This window comes from Capricornis sumatraensis, chromosome 2, assembly GCF_032405125.1.
Source record: "Capricornis sumatraensis isolate serow.1 chromosome 2, serow.2, whole genome shotgun sequence".
Lineage (NCBI taxonomy): Eukaryota > Metazoa > Chordata > Mammalia > Artiodactyla > Bovidae > Capricornis > Capricornis sumatraensis.
Genome location: NC_091070.1, coordinates 119,979,484 through 119,998,353, shown reverse-complemented (window position 1 = coordinate 119,998,353; position 18,870 = coordinate 119,979,484). Strand labels below are relative to the sequence as shown.

At 46.3% G+C, this 18,870-nt stretch overlaps 1 protein-coding gene across 1 annotated transcript; it reads right to left on the bottom strand.

Moving 5' to 3' along the window:
- Nucleotides 1-12,235: 12,235 nt before the first annotated feature.
- On the bottom strand, nt 12,236-18,000 carry S100A11 (S100 calcium binding protein A11). The gene is made up of 3 exons (XM_068965953.1): nt 17,925-18,000; nt 14,536-14,688; nt 12,236-13,516 (listed from the first exon to the last, which is right to left on the bottom strand). The coding sequence occupies exons 1-3, from the start codon at nt 17,925-17,927 to the stop codon at nt 13,361-13,363; spliced, it is 312 nt and encodes a 103-aa protein (XP_068822054.1). The 5' UTR covers nt 17,928-18,000; the 3' UTR covers nt 12,236-13,360.
- Nucleotides 18,001-18,870: the final 870 nt, after the last annotated feature.

Sequence of the window (18,870 nt, the reverse complement as noted above, 5' to 3'; positions counted from 1 at the left end):
TATCCCATTTGCTAGGTATCAATGGGGCATGTGGACCAGGTACTGAGAGGAGGACAATCCAAGGGGAGGAATAACGTGAATAAAAATACAGAGGAGCGAATGTGCGGGACACATCTGGAGAAGCAGCAACCAGAAAAAGGGTTAAGGCGAGGGGTAAGGGCTGGGCTTTTGATGCTTTTCAGTTCCAGACTGCAGATTTAAATTGCAAATACAACTATAGACAGGAAGCAGAACCACTGACCACTGGGGGTGGGAGAGAGTGGGGGCCAGAAGATGACAGGTGAGGCTGGTGATGATACAGGCCTATATTGGAATGGTGGTGGTAAGAGCAGGCAGGAAAGTGCAGATTTGAGAAAAGTCTGCAGAAAGAGTCCTCAGGGCAGCCGCTACTGAGCTGCAGGACATGAGGAAGAGGAATAATCACGACCACCCGGAATTGTCCAGCCTGGGCACCTGGAGTATCGTGGTGCCTGCCCAGTGCAGAGGAAACATTGGCTTGGGAAGGAAGGTGATGAACAAACTACCAGTGGGATGTCTAAGGGGGAGTGACCTGCTTTGTGAGCTGTTTCAGTTGTCTGCCTCCCTGGGCATGGCCCTCTGGCTCCCTGGGCATGTTTCACGGCCAGGCCAGGGTCTGGCAGGATGTGATGAGAACATCACACTGGTATTTGGGAAGCTGGGCAGCTGCTCGGCTGGGTGCTTTAGGGAATGCGTGGATGAAGGTGACACGTTCCCTGTACTTGAGGAATTCACACCCCTTCGAGGAGATGGACAGTATAGAAGAGAGCAAAGAGGGGGCAGAAGGTAGATGTACTGACTGGTTACAGAACCAGCACCCTCAAGGTTCTGGTCATATATCATCTTCATTGTAAAGCCTCCCTGAATTCCCCTGCCCACCTTCCACCCCCACAACTGGGGCCCTCCCTTCCACCTCATGGCCCTCATTACAGCATCTAGAAATTGTGCGCTCGCTTGTCTCCCTCAGCACCTATGGGATCCTTGGGGACAGAGATTTTTCTTGGCGTGTTCTGTATTCTGAACAGAATATAGTGAATGTTGACCCTCGGTGGATGTTGGCAGGAAGCGTAAATCATGGGTCAACATGGGCTGCTGAAGGAATTCCTTGGTGGCCTGGTGGTTAGGATCCTGGGCTTTCCCTAATGTGGCCCAGGTTGGATCCCTGCCCAGGTGACTGAGGTCCCACAAGGCACACAGTGCAGACAACAAAAACTTGAATTGCTGAGAGAAGTGGTCCTGGCTCAGAATGGCATGTCCTAAAGTTAAGAAGGGCTTTCCTGGTGGCTCAGTGGTAAAGAACCTGCCTGCTGATGCAGGAGCCTTCATTCAGCCTACATGACCTTCCCTGAGTTCCAATGGGCAGATTCAAGCAGTTGTTAGTTAGGGAAGGGAGGGTATGCAGAGAAATAAACAATCAAGAGCAGCCTTGGGGCAAGGTCCTGCTTCCCATCAATGGATACACACAACAGTATCTTCAAGCTCTTTTGCAGATACTGAAACTTCTTCCAGGTGGGAGAAGTTAATGATTAAGGACGGTAGGCTGGCCACAGGCATGTAAACCCCAGACTAGTTGACCTGAAGGCTGACGATGCTGACTCCTACTTAGCTAACCACCAACCCATCAGAACAATGTCCACAAGCTGATCATGCCCTCTTTGAACACTTATTATAAAACTTGTCACTATCGTCCCCAAGTTGGGACACATGGTTTTGAGAGCATGAGCCCACAGTGTTCCCCTTTGCCTGGCAGAGCAATAAAGCTATCTTCTAGTACTTCACCCCAAACCCTGTCTTCGAGGTTTGATTGGACATCCATGTATAGAGAAGCCAAGCTTTTGGCATCACTCTTGTGAAACAACTCTCCATCTGCTTGATCCAAAAGAGGGTGATGTACTTTTTTCTTGTTAGTATTTAATGAGGTAAATTAGAAAGATGATTAGAAAATTGGGGTTTGAATTCTGGTACTCCCATTTGGTCTAGGACCTGGCCCCACATGCCAGGGGGCAGGCACCATCCCCAACATCCTCTGGACCCCAACCCCATTCACCAGCCAGCAGACACCAGCCCCAGGGCTGCTGCAGACCTACAGTCTGCCGTGGCAGGACACAGCCAGCTCATCAACAGGCCAGAACAGGCCCTGGGAGCTCCCCGAGCCCTGGCCCTCTCTACCAGCTGGCCAACACGGCCAGCGGGACCCTCAACCAGTGGTCCTGGGATCTGGCTCCACTGGATATCAGCAGGCTGATGCAGCTTCAGGACCCCCAAGGGCCCTGTAACCAGAGACCCCTGGGCCTTGGCCTCACCCACCAGCAGGCCAGCACTGGTGCTGAGATACCTTGAACTCTTCAGCCAGCCACCCCATGATCCAGCCCTACTCACAGTGAGCCAGCACTACCCCAGGGGCCACCCCCCACCCCAGCCTGGGGTTCTGCCGCTGGCTGCCTTGTGACCCAGCCCATCAATCCGCAGTCAGCAGCCTCCACACAAGGCTGGGCCTGGCAGCCCACTGGACCAGGGTCCAGCCATGCCTACCAGATTGTCCACAGTAGTCTGCCGCCACAACAGAAGGATCCACGCAGCCCACATAGAAGGCACCCCTAGAGCATGTAGCTCTGGTGACCAGAAGGGAATGTGTGGCCGGAACTCATAGACATTTCCTACAAAAGGCCACATCTCCAAGGGGGAGTAATATAACCAACCTACCAGATACATAGGAATGTAAACAACAAATTAGGCAAATGAGGCACCAGAGAAACGTGTTCCAAACAAAGGAATAAGACAAAACTCCAGGAAAGCCAAGAGAAGTGGAGATAAGTAAGCTATTTAATAAAGAGTTCAAAGTAATGACCGTAACGTGATCAAAGAACCCGGGAGAAGAATGGATGAACACAGTGAGAAGTTAGAAGTTTTAAATAAAGAGTGAAAAAATATAAATAAGAACTAACAGAGATGAAGAACACAATAACCATAGTAAAAAAGAATACCCTAGAAAGAATCAATAGTTAGATTAAAGAATACAGAAGAATGAATCAGTGAGATGAAAGATAGTAGTGGACATCACAGAGGCTGAATAGAGAAAAGAAAAAAAGAATAAAAAGAGATGACAGTGTGTGTGTTAGTCACTCAGTTGTGGCCAACTCTTTGCTGCCCCGTGGACTGTGGCCCACCAGGCTTCTCTGTCCATGGAATTCTCCAGGCAAGAATACTGGAGTGGGTTGCTATTGCCTTCTCCGGGGGATCTTCCCAACCTGGGGATTGAACCCAGGTTTGCAGGCAGATTCTTTATCATCTGAGCCACCAGGGAATCCCCAAAAGAGATGAGGACAGTTTAAGGGACCTTTTGAGACACTCAAGTGTACCAATAGGGGTCCTTGAAGGAGAAGAGAGAGAGTAAGGGGCAAATAATGTATTTGAAGCCTTAATAGCTGAAAACTTACCTAACCTGAGAAAGGAAACAGACGTCCAGGTCCAGGAAGCACAGAGAGTTCCAAACAGGATGACCCAAAGAGGACCACAGCAAGACACAGTGTAATTAAGACAGTGAAAATTAAAGACGAAGAGAGACTGTTAAAAGCAACAAGGGAAACACAACAAGTTCCGTACAACAGGAACTCCCATAAGGCCACCAGCTGACTCTTCAGCAGAAACTCTGCAGGCCAGCAAGGAGTGGCATGATACAATTAAGGTGATGAAAGGAAAACACCTACAGCCAAGAATGCTTTACCCAGCCAGCCTCCCATTCAGATTTGATGGAAAGATCAGATGTTATATAGACAAGCAAAAACTAAAAGAGTTGAGCACCACCAAACCAGCTTTACAAGAAATGTCAAAGGAATTTCTCTAAGCAAAAAAAGAAAAGGTGCAACTAGAAACGTAAAAATTATGAAAAAAAAAAAAACTGGTAAATGCAGGTACGTAATAAAGGTAGTAAATCAATCATGTACAAAGCTAGTAGAAAGGTTAAAAGACAGAAGTAGTAAAATCATTTATATCTGCAATAAATAGTTGCAGGATACATGAAACAAAAAGATATAAAATAAGATGTCAAAAACAATCATCATGGCGGGCGGGGCGTAAAAATATAGGGTTATTAAAATGCATTTGAAATTAAGAGATCATATAGCTATATAGAGAGATCATATGTAAGATGCATAAATAAATCTCACAGTAACTAGGTTCTCCCATTCATTAGTTTTGAGACTCAGGACAAGTCACCTAATGGTCTGAATTTGTTTTTTCATCCTCAAAGTAAGGATAATAAGAACAATATTTGGGAAGCCCACAGCATTTTACATTTTATTTATTTTTGGCCTTGCTGGGTCTTTGTTGCTTTGCACTAGTTGTGGCAGGAGGGAGCTACTCTTGGTGATGGTCCATGGGCTTCTCATGGTGGCGGCTTTTCTTGTTGTGGAGCACAGGCCCCAGGCTTCAGTCATTGTGGCTCATGGGCTCTGGAGTGCAGGCTCAGTAGTTGTGGGGTATGGGCTTGGTTGCTTCGTGGAATGGAGAATCTTCCTGAACCAGAGATCGAATATTTCCCCCCGCATTGGCAAGTGGATTCTTATCCACTGTGCCTCCAAGGTGAGCCCACATGTAGCATTTTGCAAGTCATTTTTGTATATCCATTCAGAAACTTAACTGAGTGCCAGCTACATGCCCGGCACTATCTAAATGCTGAGAATATAGAAATAAAGATTGTCTCTGCTTGGGGAACCCCAGTCTATCAGGGAAGGTGGGCAAAGCAACATGTGAGGTGTATTGTGGCCAGTGTATCTCTGGTTGTTGTGCAGAGCAGAGAGCTGAGATGGCAGAGCTGGGAGAGGCTTCCTGAAGGAGGCAGCCACTGAGGCTAACTTGAAGGATGAGTCAGAGGAAGGTGGGGGGATGAGAGAGTAGGGAGTAGTGTCTAGAGAACTACAGATGATTTGGAAGGTTTTGTGGGCATGTGGAACGTGTATTCAGAGGTTGCCGGAGATTAGGACACAGAATCTGCAAAGGGCCAGATTACAAAGAGCTACGGGTGCTGAGTGAAGAGATCTGAACTTTATTTTGAATACTGTGAGAATCACTGTGAACTTAATACTTATATACATCCTTCTAATTATAAAAATAATCTGTATCCATTGATAGAAAATTGAAAAATATAGAAACATATAAATTAAAAAAAAGGGGGGGACGTCCCTGGTTGTTCAGTGGTTAGGACCCCATGCTTCTACTGCATGGGGCATGGGTTCAAGGGGTTCAACCCCTTTTCAGGGAACTAAGATCCTGCACGCTGTGTAGAGCAGCCCAGAAAGAAGGGAGTGTCCAGAGATCACTGTTGCTCATGTTTTAGTAAATAGACTTGAAAGCATGTGTGTATGTCTCCTATATCCTGGCTACTTAAAATGTAGTTCATGGACCAGAAGCAGCGGCATCACCTGGGAGCTTGGTAGAAATGCAGAGTCTCAGGTTCCACCCCAGACTCAGGGAATCAGAGTCTGCAGCTGAGTGGAGCGAAACTGCACACAGTGTGTTCTGAAGTGCCTCATTGGTAGTGAAGGAGTTTAGGGAGAGGACGAGCCACACTGGTCAGAGTGGGAAGAGAGGCTTCTTAGAAGGCAGGGGACTTGGGGTCAGTCTTGTAGAATACTGGAATTAGGCCAAACAGAGGGGAGGGAAACAAACAAATGGCTTAGTGGTCAAGATAGGGTTTGGAAGTGTGTCAGTCAGAGTTCTCCAGAGGAACATAACCAAAAGGATGCATGCGTACAAATAGCAGGAAATTAATTTTAGCAAATGGCTGATGGAGGTGATGGAGGCTGAGAAGTCCCATGATACATTGTCTGCAAGCTGGAGGTCCTGGGAAGCTGGTACTATAATTTAGTCCAAGACAGAAGGCTCAGGAATTCAGAGGATAGATGTAAGTCCCTGCCTGGGTCTGAAACTCAGAGAACCACGAGTGTCAAGGTCAGAGAGCCGGAGAAGTGGGTGTCTGAGTCGGAAAGGGTGAATTCGCCTTTCTTCTCTCTTTTGTTCTTTCTACTCAGGCTCTCAGGGATGGGCTGCTGCCCGTTCACAGTGGGGAGGACCTTTTGCTTTACTCAGTCTACCAATACAAATGCCAGTCTCTTCCAGAAACACCCTCACAGCACACCAGAAATGATGTTCTGTCAGCTATCTGGGCATCCCTTTTGCCCAGTCAAGGTGACACATACGATTAACCATCATGTGGAGTCAGACAGAGTTGGCCTTGCCTCTCATTTGCTGTGAGACCTGGGGAAGGTTCGCAGTCTCTCTGTGCCTTAGTATCTTACTCCATGACATAGGCATTAATAATTGTGATCATATTATAGGATTGTTAAGAGGAATGATTGTTAGGATATAATGTATGTAAAGTCCCAGGTGGCACCGTGGTAAACCATCTGCCTACCAGTGCAGGAAATACAAAAAACTTGGGTTAGATCCCTGAGTCGAGAAGTTTCCCCTGGAGGAGTAAATGGCAACCCACTCCAGTATTCTTGCCTGGAAAATCCCATGGACAGAGGATCAGGATGGGCTGCAGTCCATGGGGTTGCAAAGAGTCAGGCATGATGCGACTGATGCATGCAAAGCTCTTAGACACGTGGTAAGTACTTAATAAAAGTTAATAGCTATTAGAATTATTACCATCAGTGCCAACAACAAGCATATGACATTTAGGACACGGAAGACACTCAATAAATTTAAATGGAATCGTGTCAAGTTGAATTCCACGTGAAGGAAGAAATAGCAGAGGTGCAGAGGCACTGGAAGGCCTGACGAACCAGGTTGAAGAGCTTATTCTAGTTAAGAATGCAGAAATGTAGACCAACGTGGAGTGCTGGTTGAAGTGTGACCAATTATGACTTTCACTGATGGGAGAAACTGTAGACCGTAAAAGGAGCAGGTCAAAGGCTGAGTTCGAGTCTTTTTTTTTTTTCATTTATTTGGCTGTGCCGGGTCTTAGTTGCAACACACTGGATCTTAGCTGTGGTACTGTAGGATCTAGTTTACGACCCAGGATGGAACCTGAGCCCCCTACCTCGGGAGTATGAAGTCTTAGCCCCTGAACCATCAAGATAGTCCCTGAGTTTGAGTTAAGGTACAAGAACAAGAGTTAGCAAAGGAAACAAAAAGGATGAGAGGTTGCTAAATGGAAGAAGGGATCCTTGAAAAAATGTCTGGTGCAAGAAATGTACTAGATGAGCTAGGAACATTTTATACCAGGAAGAAGGAAGTTATCAAAGACTACTGGGGCCATGTCATAGGGACTTAGGACCCAACTCAAAGGATTCTCACTAGCCAAACATGAGACAATATGAGTACTGATAAGGAGAATAATGGAAACATAGGTAATAGACTTAAATCCAAGAGTTAATAAAATGATACTAAATAGCTACAACAAAACAATCCCACTGGTCACTTTTAGAAGATGCTATGTAATGATTCTGACACCAGCTACTACGTGTGGGTTTTTTCCCCCATGCTGCTGCTGCTAAGTTGCTTCGGTTGTGTCCGACCCTGTGTGACCCCATAGATAGCAGCCCACCAGGCTCCCCTGTCCCTAGGATTCTCCAGGCAAGAGTACTGGAGTGGGTTGCCATTGCCTTCACCAAGCAATGCTCTGGCACGCTGGGTGTCCTGTGAGTTAACTCCATCCTGACATTGGCTCCCTGAAGACTGGGTCAGACCCCAGAGGTGAAGGGCTCAGTCCTACAAGACTGCTTCCCTCCCTCACTTCATAGCCCATTGAAAGTCCAGGTTGTCACCTGTGCTTCTGACCGACTGGCTATAATTTGGAGGTTCCCAGGACCTCCTCCTTGGGTGTCATCACTTTGTTACAGTGGCTCCCAGAACTCAGAGAAACATTGTATTTATTACATTACTGGTTTGTTATAAAAGAATATGGCAACCCACTCCAGTATTCTTGCCTGGAAAATTCCATGGGCAGAGGAGCCTGGCAGGCTACAATCCATGGGGGCACATAGAGGCGGACATGACAGCAACTAACACACACATAACTCAGGAACAGCCAGGTGGAAGAGATAAATAGGGCAAGGTTTGCGGGAAAGAGCCCAGAGCTTCTGTGTCCTCTCAGAGCCCTCCCCTCTCTCCTTGGGTTCACCAGCCCAGAGGTTCTCCAAATCCTGTCCTTTGGGTTTTTATGACGAGCTCATTACATAAGCATGATTGATTAAATCGCTGGCCATTGGTGATTGAACTTAATATCTAGCTCCTCTCTCCTCCTCAGAGGTCAGTGCAGAGAAACCGAAAGTTCCAGCCATCCATTCAGGAGGTTTAATGGTGCTGAAGTGAGGAGAGGGTCACTTGGGTTTATGAAACAACCTCTGCCGTGGACTTGATGTTAATGTACACCTTCCATAACTTTCACCTTTGGTTTTCTTGCTCTGTCAGAAGTGGATGTCTTTGTGGACTGGACTTGGCAACGTTCCTGAAGTCATCCTTGTTTGGCATTCCTACCACAAGTTCTGGCGACTCCATACATCACGTTTAAAGATAACGTTGACACTAAGCCGCTGTGCGGATGAAATATGAATCTGGCAAGAGCAACGCTTCTCTCTGCGTGGGTTGCATTCTCAGCTGCGAGAGGCGGGGCGAAGACCCAGGATCCCCGTCGCTCCTCTCCGCCCTCGCTGCCTTTTCTCGCAGGGTGCTTTCCACACTGAGAGCCGGTTCCCAGCCAGCACAGACTTGCCTTCCTCTCTGAGCCTTCTTTCTTGACTGTGGCCATCCAGGAATGCTTTCACTGGTGACTGAGGGAGATTTCGGAGATTAGGGAGAGCCAAGAAACAAAGCATGAATTATTGCTCTTGCTGTACAGGTGTGGTCCTCCCCGACTCTGCTCAGATTCCCAAAACCTCTCTCACCAGGTTTGCGGAGAATACAGTAGGGTTGTTGTGAGGTGGGTGGGTGCAGTGAATCAGCAAGGTCTCCGTGAGGTGTAGCCCATGGGGACAGGCCCTCCCATTTGTCACCCCAGCCGGGCCAGGACCTGGTGCAACGTTCAGCTTCATGATCCTTTATATAGTTGCATGAATCGCCGCTTTGCTTGATCCCTGCTTGATTTTTTTCTTTTCTTTTTTTAAAATTCTTCATTTGATTTGGCAATTTATATATTTCACTTATAGAATCTGTATTTGCTTCTTTTTTTTTTCCTTCTTCATGTACCCCTATTCTTGTTTATGTATCTTACTTCCTGCCTTTATTTATTTGAATATTTTAAACATTCTCATGTTCAAGTCAGTTCCACATTGCTCTCTCTTTACTTGGGTGCAAAGTTTCTTATCTGTTACATATATTGATAGTCCTGTGTGTGCAGTATAATATTTGTGAGCTCATTTTAGTGGGATTTATCTTCTGTGGAAATTCCCCCAATGGCTGGAGTTGTTTCCATGAGGTGGTTTGCATTTCCCTGGGGTTTTATATTGTGTTTACTGCTCTGGAGCACTTTTTAACCTGGGAATTCTGTACAAGGGAGCAGTGTGTGTTTGAGTCCTGTGCCTCCAGGAAGCACAAGTGTGGCATTTTGTCCTCTCTCAGATGGTTTTGTTCCCTCTATGACTCATTCTGTTTTTTCTGGGGTAGTGAGCTGAGGTTCTCAGTCTTCGTCACTGTTAGGGCATTGCTTCAGTGGTTTATCTCCTTTAGCTAAGAGCTTGGTCCCTGTTCTGCAGTTCGGGTTCACATGACCTCAGTTCTGGCACAGTTACAGCTATGCATTCCCATTTTGCTTTGGGGATCTAGACATTCTTCTTTCTGATTTTTCAACTAAGTATTTAAACTATGTTTTTTGGAGGGGGTTCCATTTTATCTAGCATTATTTTCAGTAGGAAGGGGCTTGCTGTATCTGCTCTATCCCCATCTTGACAAAAGTCCTAACATCATGACCCAAATCTTCCTAAAAAGGAATGGATCTTTGCTTGATTTTTTTTTCTTTTTTAAAAATTCTTCACTCGATTTGGCAATGATTTTTTGGATATGATATGAGGAACACAGGCAATAAAAGAAAAATAGATACATTCAAAGTTAAAATGACAGTTTCATCAAGATTAAAAACTTTTGTGTGTCAAAGGACACTGTCAATAGAGTGAAAATGCAGCCTACAGAATGGGAGAAAATATTTGCAAATCATGTATCTGATAAGGGATTAACATATAGAATATATAAAGAACTCCTACAACTCAGTATAAAAAAATCACACAACCCAATTAAAAAATGAACAAAGTCATCAAATTGTATACGTTAATTATGTGCAGTTTTTTTGTATACCAGCTATATCAGTAAAGTTGGGAAGAATGGGCAAAGGACTCAAATATTTTTCTAATGAAGATATTTAAGATATATATATATATATGGGCTTCCTTGGTGGCTCAGTGGTAAAGAACCTGCCTGCCAGTGCAGCAGATGTGGCTTTGATCCCTGGGTTGGGAAGATCCCTGGGGGAAGGAAATGGCAACCCACTCCCTTATACTTGCCTGGGAAATCCCACGGACAGAGGAGTTGGGTGGGCTACCGTCCATGGGATTGAAAAGTCCTATGGACATGACTTAACAACTAAACAACAAGCATACAATGGGATATTATTCAGCCTTAAAAAGGAAGGAAATTCTGACATGTGCCACACATGACATGGATGACCCTTGAGGATGTTATGCTAAGTGAAGTAAGCCAGTTACCAAAAAAAATAAAGTATGATTCCACTTATATGAGGTCTCTGCAGTAATAAAATTCACAGTGACAGAGAGTAAATGTTGGTGGCCAGGGATGGGAGGAGAGGGGAGTGGGAGTTATTGTTCAGTGAGTATAGGATTTCAGCTGTGAAAGATGGAAATGTTCTGGAGATGAATATTGGTGATGGTTGCACAACAGTGTGAATGTACTTAATGCTTCTGAACTGTATACTTAAAAATGGTTAAAATATCAAATTTCATGTTAGGTAAATTTAACCACAATAAAAAAAATTCAATATAAAATAAAAATATATATTAAAAAGTATCTATCTGCGTGTTGGCATTTTATCCTTAACTTCTCTCACAGCAGTAACTGTGTAGTACAGAAATACTGATCTCACCTTTCTACGATGTGATGGATATCCTCTTTGCCCCTCCAGATTCACTTTCTATTTTTTTCTGCCCTGCTCAGCCTTCCAGTTGGGTTGTCCCATTGGAGGCACTGCTGAAGATCAAAAGGCGAGAAGAGAGAGAGATTGGTATGTATCCCCCTGGCTCCCACCTTCCTCCTATGGTCTGACAGTAACTGTATTTCTATAATAAAGGCCACAGCATCTGTGGGGACCCTCTCCCTTGCCCATGGCTCTTGCTCGCTTTCGGTAACTGTTCCCTGCCTTGCCCAGTCAGACCTACGGTGATAACAGCTTCCAAGGTTTGCTCATCCCTGGTGCTTTGCCATCGCTTGTGTTTCTCTTATCCCTGAACACACCTTGCTAATAGTCTCATTAAACTTCACCCCGGTGGGAACTCTGACTGACACACACAGTGTCCCATGTTAGATGTTATAGACCCACTATATGCCGGGCACCACACTAGGTATTAGTGATGTGTCGTTGTTTTGCTCGGGCAACTTCTTGACTTTTTGCAACCCCCTAACGGTGGCCTGCCAGGCTCCTCTGTGCGTTTAACTAGGTCCCTGTTGTTGAGTTAAAGTCAAGTCTGGGAAGACAGACAAGCAAAAGCACTATTACAGTCCAGAGTGTGACAGAGGTGAGAACAGAGTGCCATGGCCGCATTGAATAAGAGCATCAAAACCAGCTGTGAGTAGAGGAGGCTGCAGGGAAGGCTTCCTGGGGGAGATGACACTCTAGAGATGCTGCTCTGTAGGAGAAAAGGTGGGAGGGCTTTCAGGGCAGCAAGAAGAGATTACGAAGGGACAGAGGCACAGCACTAGTTATCAGTTCAGGAGTGTTCGGCAAGGCTAGAGAGCAGCAGAAATGAGGCTGGAGAAGGGGCTCGGGACACACCATGAAGGCCCTGGGGTACCCCAAGATGACTGTGGATTTCCTCTTGCATGTTAAGAGGAATTAATGCTTGGTTTTAACCAAGGGAGTGACACCATCAAGTTTGCCTTTAAAAAAATGTGGGTAGAGAAAAAGTGGAAGAGATCAAACAGGCAGGGAGAAGAAAAAGTTTATTGGGAAATGGTAGAGGCTGTCTTTTCTGAAGGGTAGAGACTAAAAAAAAAATAGTTAAAATGGGTATTCATAAAAATGATATTTTAAATATTTAAACTTATATAGCAGTATTCTGCTATACTGCCTTTCTTGCATAAATCACTCAATAAATTTCAGTTCCTTTAAAAGATTTTTTTTAAATTTTAGGCTATGCTGGGTCTTTGTTGCTGCACAGGCTTTTCTCTCCTTTCAGGGAGAGGGGGCTATCTCTAGTCGCGGTTCGCAGGCTGCTCCTTGTGGCGGCTCCTCTTGCTGCACAGCACAGGCTCTCGGGCGTGCAGGCTTCAGTGGCTGTGGCTCCCAGGCGCACTAGCTGTGGTGCGCAGGCTTAGTTGGTCTGCAGCATGTGGGATCTTCCTGGACCAGTAATCAAACCCGTGTCTCCTGCACTGGCAGGCATATTCTTTACCCCTGAGCCACCTGGAAGCCCTAGTTCCTTTTTCTAAGTGGAGGAATTTAAAGATACTTCTGAGGCAGTCTGAAGAAATGAGGCTTTTAGATTTTTGCCGTTTTTCACATTTGTTTATAGTTGTCTCAGCTACACTTACGTCAACACAGTGATCTCCAGTGAATTTCCCTAATCAAGTTTTTGAAAAGAATTTGGCTTTCAGAAAGACAATTTTTTTGGGGTATTCTCATAGCCCTTTGTTTATCCATTTATTGTTTGCCTCAACTAAAAGTAACCCCTGTGAAGGCAGGACCTTATCTGTCTTGCTGACTGTATCCTTGGAGCCTATGACAGTGCCTGTAGTAGGGTTGGACAGACACTTAATGAGTGAATAGTGACAACAAGTAACATCTATCAGGCTGAGTAATTTAGAGATGATTCTGTTGGTATCATGAGTCATGATTATGGATACACCAAAGATACATTTTTACTATTTACTGTGCAACTTCTAGTAACTGTTCCCATCAAATTTACATTCCTCCCAGTCTTTCCCAACTCTTACACAAATTTACTGACTCCAGTGTGTGTTTTAAAAAACAATATTGTTTTATTACTAACAGGAGTGGCCTGCCTGGGTAGGTGGGTGTGCCGGGCTCAGGGTATACGGGCGCTGTGAAGAGCAGATAACTGAGAGGCTGGAAAGAAAGGGAGTGGGTCTGGAGGCCAGGCCCAAAGGCTCCTCCAATTTACTTCTGGCCAGAGGCAGACTTCACAAAGGATTCATGGCAAGCAATGGCCAGGCCACCAATAAGATTAAGAAATTCTTGGAAATCTAGCTGCCCATCGGAGTTGAGGTCCAATCTCTTCATCATGCGGTCAAGGACACCAGGGTCCTTCTGGTTCTGCAAAGATAGTAACAGTAATAATGACACAGTGACATTAGTACCTTTACACTGTTCTTTCTAAAATGCTTTTAAAAATGTCGTCACATTTTATTCTCTCAAGAGTGTGAGGCACAGGGTAGGGGTCACTAATTTTCCCACTTGTCAGACATAGAAACAGACTCAAACAGATGAAGTGACCGGCCTAAGCAGAAGACCGGTAAAATCAGCTTTTTTTTCCTTCTAAATTAACCATTTACTTAAAAAATTTTTTTTTTTGTCTGTGCCTCATAGTCTGTGGAATCTTAGTTCCCCAACCAGGGACTGAAGCCAGGCCCTCGGCAGTGAGAGCCTGGAGTCCGAACCACTGGACTAACGGAATTCCCTCAAACTCAGATTTTCTGGCTCCTAGTCCAGGGTTCTTTCTGTTACATTTGGGGATCACTCAATTTTGTAAAATCAGTGGAAAACTCTTCCTAAGTGTCCCATGCAACTCCAATATACAACCTACGTAAAAGTGGAGTGATCTGAGGCAGAAAGAGGACAGCAGCTGATGCAGGGTCTCATCCTCCACGCATCCTAAACCCCAACACCCACACACACTTACAGCCACTGGTTACATACAGCTACTTAATTAACTTAGAAAGGCAGTCTGTTAATTGCTACTGGCTGCCATATCACGTAGTGCACATATAAAATATTCAGAATATTATTTCCATCACTACAGAAAGTTCTTCTGAACAGGGCCGCCCTAGTGGCTTTGGGGCGGAGGAACAACATTTGAAAACTCTTCTATTATTCCATTTACCATTTTGTAAACCAGCTCCTTAAATGAAAAAAAGATCAGTGTTCCCTATGTCATGTATAGTTTGATAACTGTGATATTTAGATCACATGTTATTCAAAAAAAGGAGAAGAAAAGATCCTTTAATAGCCATTCAGAGCTCACTCAGCCCTGGGGGCTCAGCTGCTGTCCTTCATTCCGAGCCAGGCATTCTGCCAGGGTCTTGTAGTTTGGGGTGGGGGGCTGGGACCAGTACCTTTGTGAAGGCACCCAGCTCTGTATTCATGAAGATTAGGAACTCAGCCTTGGAGAGTTTGGTGTTGTTACCATCCCTTCCAGCATGCTTCTGGAAAACAGCAATCAGAGACTCGATGCACCGTTCAGTCTCCGTAGGGCTGGACACTTTTGCCTTTGGGGGGAAAAAAATTCAGGATTCAGACAAGGGGAGGCTATCAAGAGCTGGGTGCTGGAGAACACGCCAGAGGATCTCGTCTCTTCATTTTGGATCAAAGCAGTTTCCTAAAAGACGGGTCATTGTTTAAGGGCTAAGGGGTTAAGACAACCACAGAAAGTCACATTCGGTGAGCTTCTTCCCCGTATCGCCTCCTGTTTATTCCAGGTGAAAATGCTGGTATACTTGAAAGCAGTAAGCTGCCTAGATGAGCATGACGTGACAGGGTTTAGTGATACTTTTAGAATGTGTGGGGAAATATATGCATATTATATACCCACAAATATGCAACCCACCAAGCATTGTGTATAGATTAAAAAATTCCCTATTTCCCAAAAGTATATAGAGAGGTTACTGTGATTAGTGAAAGGGCATTTCTTTTTAAAGGAATACTGAATTCTCAGGACTCAAACATTTTCTAGAAGGAAACTAAAAGTACAGTTACCCTGAGGCGTGAGAAGGGAATTGACACGGCAGGGCTACTTCTAGAATCTCAGCCTCCAGTTGCTTCCTGCACCCTTGGCCTCTGCTCCTTCTGTTCCCAGATGCCACTAATTCCCATAGGAAAAGCTAGTGGAACTTCTCTGGTCACTTCAAACCAGAAGGTTGATATGGGGGCTCTGATCAAGGTGGCCACTCACACAGCTCCTACGGCATTTACAGAGCTGAACCACAGGTGTGGCTGCACCAGAAGGAGCAGGAGATTCATACCCTGTTCTGGGCTCTGCTTTCCTTACAAGGGAAGTCTTCAAGGAAATTCTGTCATACTCTGCCTTTCATTCCCAGCCAGTTCCTGGGGCCCCAGACGTGAGGAACTCATGGGCTCCCCCTGATGGATAAGAGCAGGAACTGAAGACTTTCTGGAAAACTTGATGGCCACACCCTTCCTTCAAAGCTTTATCTCGCTCTGGAGGTTAACAATGATGGTGACTTTCCCAATGTAGCACTTATCCCGTTAATTTGTTCTTAGGATGGACTCCCTGGAGCCCAGAGCTGGAGGCTTTCAGGACACATGATTTACATGCTAAGAAGCACTGACGTGCATAGCTGCCGTTCTCCTTCCCTCCTTCAGTCTCTCCAGGTGTTTTAACCGCCTAGCCTGCTGCTCACTGCATCCTGGAACATCTATAAAGCCCTTTCTGGAGATAGGTTCTAGAGAACTCTATAGGAGATGGATTATTCCCCAACAGTCACATTGTCAGGACTTTTTCTTTAAGAAAGAAAAGTGTTGGCAGTCTCAGAGTTTTGGTGAGAAACAAAATACCACAGCCTAGAAACAGATGTGTTTGCAGAACAGCTTTTCTTATCAGGACTGCAATCTCACAGGGTAACCAACACATCAGCGTAGGGGAACAAGGTTGACTGGGAGGGCACACCAGATAGGGTAGAACGTTCCAGGCTGATGAGCCAGGGCTTTGTGATCTTTTTCTAGACCTACAGAAGTATCCTCTGACCCTTTTCTTTGTAGAATTCAGACTGCTTTCATTTTCCAGTTTCAGTGGCTTTCTGCTTTTCTTTTTTTCTCTCCATAACATCAATTTTGACTGAATCTTTTTGCTCCTTGAAATCTGTTGCTATCAACTACATGGAGAAAATTAAAACCCCTCCATGTCTTCCCAGAGGTAAGTTTCCAGAACAAAACCACAAATATCAAAATACCTAAGTGGAATTACAAAATTTGTAGTGCTGGAGGGGACTTTGGAGAGGGTTCCCCGGCAGAGAGGCCCAGAGACAGGAAAGTTTTGCCCAAGTTGGGCAGTGGCTGAAGGAGAAGAGAAAGCGACCTGTCTGGATGGAGGCCAGTGCTCCCCATCACTGCTACCCATAGTTCTATTTGATGGGGACAATGAGAGGAAGGAGAAAACAGCATGATACATGGATACTGTGAAAGAGCTTATTAGTAAGCAAATGCGTGCTAAACACTCATTTGAGAAAGTTAAAGAAAAAAGTAACACTTGAAAAAACAAGTATTGAAGTTCTCATTCTTAATTCACGCTCCCTTTCCTTCCAGGGAGCCCCGGTGGCATTCTTTCTTCCGGGGCAGTCATTCCAGGCCTTCGCCACTTGGTGGTGCTGGGTCTGCCTTTTCTAGGTTCTTTGAGACTTTGGTCCCCCATTTTAGCGTGGAAAGAAGAAAGACAGAGCAGTCGAGGATACAGACTGACACACTAAAGCAGGGGTTAGCGAACGTGTTCTGTAGGTGCCAGACGGGATCTATATTAGGCCAATGTGGTCCACTTGGTCTCCACTCTGCTTTTGTAGCAGGGCAGGAACCGCACAGAGAACTCATGAATGGGCGTGGCCGTGCGCCAATAAAACTTTACTTATGGGCAGTGACGTCTGATTTTCATATAATTCTCAAAGTATTATTCTTCCTTTGCTTTTCTTTCACCTATTTACGTAAAATCCACTCGGAGCTCGTGGGCGCAGAGAACCCCACTTGGCCCGCGGGCGGAAGTTGGCTGACTCCGTGAAAGAGAGGCCAAGGGAGACGCAGATTTTGGGGGGTGGATTAATGCAGGCAGAAAGAGTTCAGAGTGGGGGCTGGCAGGAGCTGAGGGAAGAAGAGGCGACGGAGGAGCGCCTAAAAAGACGGTGGGTTAAAGGGAAGAGGGAAGGAGGAGGGGGCTTCCCGGAGCCGGGTCCCTCCCACATTCCTGGCCGGGCTCCGCGCGCTGGGGCCGGCTTCAGTTTCAGTCACCGCGTCTTGGCCGCTTGCCCGTCGTCTACTGAAACTCCGATTCCCCCTCTAGGGCTCAGACCTCTAGCTCTGTAACTATATGTAACTGGAGCCACCAGGCAGACTTCAACCCCCCCAGTCGTTAGGTCGTACCCCGGGCTCCGCGGGCCCGACCCCTTCGCCCCGTTTCCCGCCGAGCCAGGGGCTCCGCGCCGGGCGTGGCTCGCAGCGCACTTCCTCTGTCCCAGCCCCAGACCTCGGCGTAAAAAGAGCCTCCCGCTGCTACCCCGAGGCTGTGATTCCAGGTATAATTTGGGGCTTCTTCCTGCCATCTGCTTTTTTCTGATTCCCTCCGGTAGATTTATCTGTCCTGCTGTTTCCTGCCACGACCACTTCATAAATCAAAGATCAAGCCTGGTGAAAAGTATGCCGTGGCTGTAATCTTCATGTAAGAGGAATTTACTTGAAGGAAATTTTCATGTAAGAGGAAGAAAAGTAAAAAAGCGCGGCTTACCATGTCGGGGAGGAGCGAGGCGCGCGGATGCGAGCGGGGAGCTGCGCGGCGGGCACTGGGCGGCGGGCCGGGTCTGCGGCCTCCCGGGCAGGCTCCACCCGGCTCCGCCCAGCGCGGCGCCCGCCTGACTCACGCGCCCCCTCCTCCGCCCCGCCCGCCCCGCGGATCCGGGCTCGTCGCCCTCGCCCTTCTTTGCCAAATTCACAGTTTCACCTTAAAACCCACACAAAACCCCACTGTCCTCACGCAGCCTTAAACAATCTCTCTCTCTCCCTGTCTTGTGAATTGTGAAGATGTTGGTCTTTTCTGAATTTAAACTTTGGCGTAGTGGTCTTTGAGAAGTGGGTTCAAGTCCACGGGTCTTCCACGTACGAACTCACCAGCTATTTCTGCTCCTTCTTAAAGGCGGAGCTATCGCTTTAAAAGTCTAGCAACTCGGAAGGTTGGCCGTAATTGCAGAGTCCATGTTACCTAGAAACCAGGGCTGTCTATTCTTTCACACTGCATGTAATTAACGGACTAAACGGTGATGATGTGTGCAAGCTGGAGCATCACTGTCTCAAACGTCTCTATAAACCGATTAAGAGTTAAAGCAAGACCCTACACCCCAAAGTACTGCAACGGTGCAGGACGACCACAAACTGCTGACCCGTGCAAGTCGGGGTCTTACCTCTGTGCAGTTGGCAACGGAGTTGTATGAAGAATCAGAAGCTCTGGATTCTCATCCTGGGTCTGTAATTGTTGTTTAGTCGCTAAGTCGTGTCTGACCCCTTTGCGACCCCATGGACTGTAGCCCGCTGGGCTCCTCTGTCCATGGCATTTCCCAGGCCAGAATACTGGAGTGTGTTGCCATTATCTTCTCCAGGGCATCTTCTCCAGGGTCTCCTATCTGTTCAGGAGACGCAGGATGGAACGTCTCCTGTGTAGATAGGCTGATTCTTTACCA